This window comes from Cibotium barometz, chromosome 31 (assembly GCF_041138505.1).
Source record: "Cibotium barometz isolate CiBa-2024 chromosome 31, ASM4113850v1, whole genome shotgun sequence".
Lineage (NCBI taxonomy): Eukaryota > Viridiplantae > Streptophyta > Polypodiopsida > Cyatheales > Cibotiaceae > Cibotium > Cibotium barometz.
Window position 1 is genome coordinate 8,815,850 of NC_141076.1, and position 5,467 is coordinate 8,821,316.

The 5,467-nt window shown below is 43.7% G+C and overlaps 1 protein-coding gene across 1 annotated transcript; it reads right to left on the reverse strand.

Moving 5' to 3' along the window:
• Nucleotides 1-675: 675 nt before the first annotated feature.
• Nucleotides 676-2,855, reverse strand: LOC147620476 (uncharacterized). Its single transcript, XM_086825418.1, has 2 exons — nt 1,875-2,855; nt 676-1,790 (listed from the first exon to the last, which is right to left on the reverse strand). Exons 1-2 carry the CDS (start codon nt 2,839-2,841, stop codon nt 1,576-1,578), a joined length of 1,182 nt encoding a protein of 393 aa, XP_086681544.1. The 5' UTR covers nt 2,842-2,855; the 3' UTR covers nt 676-1,575.
• Nucleotides 2,856-5,467: the final 2,612 nt, after the last annotated feature.

Here is a 5,467-nt window from a genome sequence, read left to right on the forward strand (position 1 = left end):
ATTTAAAGCAAAAGAGACATCCTTTATTTATAAAAAGCAAAAATGATGACAAGTTATCATCCCCTCTCTCTCTCTCTCTCTCTCTCTCTCTCTAGATCTCTTTATACTAGTGGGTGGACCCGTGTGCTCCACACGTATATGAATCATATTATTCAAATTTCTAGAGTAATAGCAGCCTACCAACGTCCAAATTACTCCAAACCTCCAAATTCTTGGCCGCTTTGTGAAACTAAATGATATAGTGCAGAGAAGAGATGAAATGAACACACAAGTCTTGTATAATTCGTTAATATGTAAACTCCCTCCAAAACCCACGCTTATGTTGCTGCTAGTAGAATCGATAATTTATATACAATACAATACATACCTATATAAATATTTGCAAACTTCTTTTTAATGCAAATATTAATATACCCAGCTCTCATCAACGGAATTAGTAAATAATAGTATATATGCAAAAGCGCCAAAGCTAGGCACAAAACGAATCATCACAGGTAAATCAAGGCTAGCCAGTAATTAATCAATAATAATTTCCTCGTGTTATGTCTGAAAAATGTCCGTACATGATTTTGCCGTTTGTTTGTTTTTGTGTGTGTTTTTTTTTTTGGGTGGGGGGGGGGGGGGGGGGGGGGGGGGGGGGGATTTTTTGGATTTTTATTTTTGGCAAGACGGTAGACCACTTTCCAGCGCAATTCCTCATTAATTTAAGCCCATCTTCACAGTGTAGCGGCTCTGACCTGCAATTGCTGCTGCGCGCAATTGCAGGTCTTGTCTACATGCTGATGAATATGATGACAAGCTGAAGGCAGGCGGCTCTTGGACAGCAGTCTCTCGGTAGCAGCCAGCTAGAAAGTAGCTAAGCCTCCTGATCCACACTCACAATATATATATACTTGTGTGAGAGGGAAGCCCAAGCGTGTACTTCATCGCTGATTTCCAAGAGCTGATTCAGCTGCAATGAATGAATGCTCATCTCAATTAAGATTATCTTATATACATGCCCTTTGTGTGATCACAGCATGTCCTTGCACAGCAGAGGCCGCAGAGAGCAAGCGACCCAGTACCTTGGAGCAGCACTGCATGATTACAAGAGGGTTGTTAATTTGGAATGCCCATTTTCCAACTCTAGTAGCCCTGGCCCCTTGTGTTAATCATCTGTATAGCCATGTCCTCTAGCTCTACAAGCTGTGACCATTTCTCCCACGGTCCGTCCATGTCGATGATGTCGAGAACGTCCTATTTCACATGCGGCCATGCATGTCCACAATCAAGTATTTGCCCCGGCCATATTGTCCATACATTGATCCTAGCAGCTGGCATGCAGGAGCTCATCAGCCAGCTATGAAGAGACAGGTGGTGCCATGATGAACTTCCACTTGTTCCATGCACTAACATATGATGCAGTAACATATAATTAGCTCCTGTGGAGAGCACCAGAAGATCACTGCTCTCATCAAAGTCAGGAGCTCCGTAAAGTGCATATGCTAATTTAACAGTCACAGTGTACTGGGGGGACGGCAGCGGCGGTGTCGGCTGCTGCTGCTCTTCTTCCTCCTCCTCCTCCTTTTGGCCCGCTTAAACATCGGCCTGATCTTGCAGCAGTTGATCTTCCTCATGCCAATCATCATCTGCACCCAACCACTCCTCCATACCAGAACACTCAGCCAACAGTTCGCCCATGTCACTCACAGTATCCGCCGTGGAACAGTCGACTTCCTCGACCAGCCAATCCTGTGCACACAACCACTCCTCCATACCAGAGCAATTAGCCAGCAGTTCATCCACACCACCTGCAGCAGCAGTATCCATGAACCAGTCCACATTGTTTCCTGCATCAGCACATGAATTAATATTGTGGGTAACCTGCAACTCACCAGCCTCAGCTTGCAGTAGTTGTTGCTCCGCCATGTAGTTGAGGATGAGGTCCTGCTCTGCCTGCTCTTTCTCGTTCTCTTGCTGCTGCTGCTGCTTCCCATAGGCATATTCATGTGTTTGTACTTGCTGCTGCTGCTGCCGCCGTTGCCGTGGCCTCCGCCCAGGCCCAGCAGCTCCTCCTGATGACGACGTTGACGTGGAGGAGAAGGAAGAGGAGGATCTTGAATCTGGCGCTGGCTGCCGGGCGTCCTCCCGATGATGGCGGTGAGGGCGATGAGGGCGGATGGGAGCCGTGCGGAGGCGGCCGTTGAGGGTGAACCTGTGCTTGCAGGACCTGCAATGGAAGACGGGTTGCAGGAGGAGGGTCTTACCGGGGTTGTTCAAGGAGCGGAAGACGGTGTTTGCGGGGTTGGGGCAGAGGCTTCTGGGGCAGGCAGGCGTGGGCTTTGTGTTGCGAAAGTAGGAGCGGAGCGCCCTCACCATGAGTGGATCCATCTCTGAGAAGTGGGCAGGGAGGCGCCCGCTCTCCACGATTTCAAGCACCTGATGAGGGGCAATCTGCTGGGGGCTCGACATGTCCAGCTGCATATTGATTCTCTGCGTGCCGGCCTGCTCATGATATCGATGATGATGGAGGCTGAGTCCCATGATGTTTGATGAACGTCCAGGGCTGGGCAAAGGGGCAGCTACGCTTGCTGGCAGCTGCCCCCGTTCAAGCCTCATGATATTTGTCTGTGCCGGCCACTGCTGCTCTGCATGCAGGCTGAAACCCGTGTTTGATGATGGTGAACCGCTTAAGATGAAGGCGCTGGAGGTAGAGGGGGCAATTACCGGATGATGAAGATGCTGCTGCTGCTGCTGATGCATTAGGATGCGGTCCTGCACAGCCATAGCCATGGATGCTGGGGTTGCAGCTGCAGCGCCGCTTGGATGATGCAAGATAAGGGTGCTCAAATTCACAGCCATAGCCTCCTGGAACGGAACGCACAAGAAGAAGAAGAAGAAGCAGAAATGGTGGTGGCGTACTATGCAAGAAAAGATTGCTATTTGAGAGGGAAAACTTTGAGTGTCGACCCCCTTTTATTCACGAGAAGAGAGCGCGTCCCTTGAGCTAGGCCTCCATGTAAAATGAACGACATATGCAAATGCCCTAATTATCACCCCAAGAGTTCTCTCTCTCTCTCTCTCTCTCTCTCTCTCTCTCTCACACACACACATATCACTAGCTAGGGCAATACCAACCTGCTTTGTGACTTCTTCTTCTTCGGCTGCTTTGTCACTCTCTTTACAAGTGCGTGGTTGAGAAGACTTTCGTTCTCCACTAGGACGCGTTTGATATCGAAAAGGCACGTGTGGCAATACAATTCTTCTCCATCATGCTCTTAAAGAAAATCAATTCTAAAGGGATTTGGTCAAGACTCTTTTGGTGTACAGTCAACTTCAAGGGGCTAGCCTTATGGTGCCCAAATCAAGATGATACCGTCTACAAAGATGACATATGTAAGGAAAGCTACAGTTTGACAACGTTTTACCAAGTCGATGACATACCTACTAAGGAAAGCTACATTTTGAGACCTTGTTACCCCTGCAAAATCCTCTGAATTCTCAACTTAGTTGGAACCCTAGCCATGGTAAGAATTCGTAAATTATTAATTTCTGTCTAGTTTGGTATGCATGCTTTCACCTAGAGGAAGATTATGTCATAATATTGGGGAACTTGCTTTTGAGTCGAGTCAAGGGATTACACTTTAAAAGATTCTCTAGGCTAATTGTTTTGATACAAAGGGGTTTACATATTTACAGGAGGATCATTTATGCATAAAATTTTAGCCTTGTCCGATGCGTAAACGTTAAACGGGTCCCTCATAGCCTGGTCTAGCATAGTTGGAGTTTCGCTCTAGGAGTCAAATGGAACACCCTTGTAATATATTTCTAGGATATGCATAATCTCAAGGGGGATTATGTGTTCTGATGTTTGATGCATACTAGACCATTCATAACAAGCATGTTGTTTGAGTGTGCTAACCTTTGCAAGAAAGGTTGTGCGCAACCAAACCATATTCAAGACAACTCAACTATTTTCATAATAGAGTTAAACAAACCTTTACAAGTGGTATCATAGTAATTTCTTGGCTTGTGTGGATTGAGAACATTATGTGTATAATATAATTTTCATTTTTTATTTAAGATGGAGGGAATGAACATGCTATGATGTAATGCAATGCAATATAGAAATAGAATTCATAAATTGATTAAGATTCATGTAGCACAACACAAATATTCAAGTAGAATCTTGGACGCAACAAGAAGACACTCTGTCTCTCTCAACATACCACACGGGATGGAGAGCAACAAGCAGACAATCTAAATGATGTTCAGCACATGAACAAATATATAAATATGATGGGGCATCTTATGAGGTACATAATTACACCTAACAAAGGTGATTTCTTTGCTAATCAGGAGGATGCTAAAGATGAGGAAGACTTTAATATTGAGAACCATTTCCAAGGAAGAGATGGAACACCTAAAATGTATGAGAGGAAGGAAGATTATAAGACAACTCGAAAAAGGGAAGACCTAGTAAATGCAATTCAACTCTGGGGCATGTTTTTGAGCAAGCGTAACTTGTCCCTCTTCGAGATCGATGGAACCAAGAAGACAAGAGAAATCGATGGAACCAAGGAAAGCGGCAAAAGAGGGGTGTAAGCGTCACTCGAAACATCTCCCACAAGCGTGAAACTTGGGAGTTATGGGCATCGTTAGGAGTGATGTATTAGACACGTTGTTCAACGTCACCCTAAACATCCCTTTTTATGACGTTTCATGTCACAATGTCGAGTGATGTTTAGTGTCACAAAAGTGACATTTGGAGTGACACTAAACATCGCTTTTGTGACAATAGGAGTAACGTTTAGTGTCACTCCAAGTGTCACTTCTATGATACTAAATGTCACTCTCAGTGTGACACTTGGAGTGACATTGAACGTCACTCTTGGTGTCACAGAAGTGACATTTAGTGTCACTCAAAATCTCATTTTTGTGACGCTAAACGTCACTCAAACTCACTCTAATTACGAATGATGTTATGTTTAAAGTACTTCTAAAACAACAAGCTAGTTTTTTAAACTAGTGGAGATTTTGTCAAATAAAAAAAAAACCATCTATTTTTCAAAAATAATAGTTACATAGAAAAGCTTACTTGTTTTTTAGGGGCTAGATCATTTCGATTATTGAACTCAAATGATGTTGATTGAAATGTTCACAATGTTTTGTGAAAAAGGTAATAAATTTAGAATAGATGATGATTTACTCGATTATGCAACCTAATCATTTGTGTTGTTTTGGTAATTGGAATATATGAAATGCATATTTATTCCCAATGCTTACTCATTTAGCCAAAAAAAACCTTAATTTAGAGAGATTAAATTTGTTATATCATGTGTCTGTGTGAATATAGTTTACTACAACAATAAAACTCATGGAATTTCATGTCTAATTCTAATGAAAAGAGGCTTCATTTATTCCCCCCAACAAGTAGTGCATTCAATGCTAGAGTGTGAGCAACACAAGGATAATAGCACATGAATTT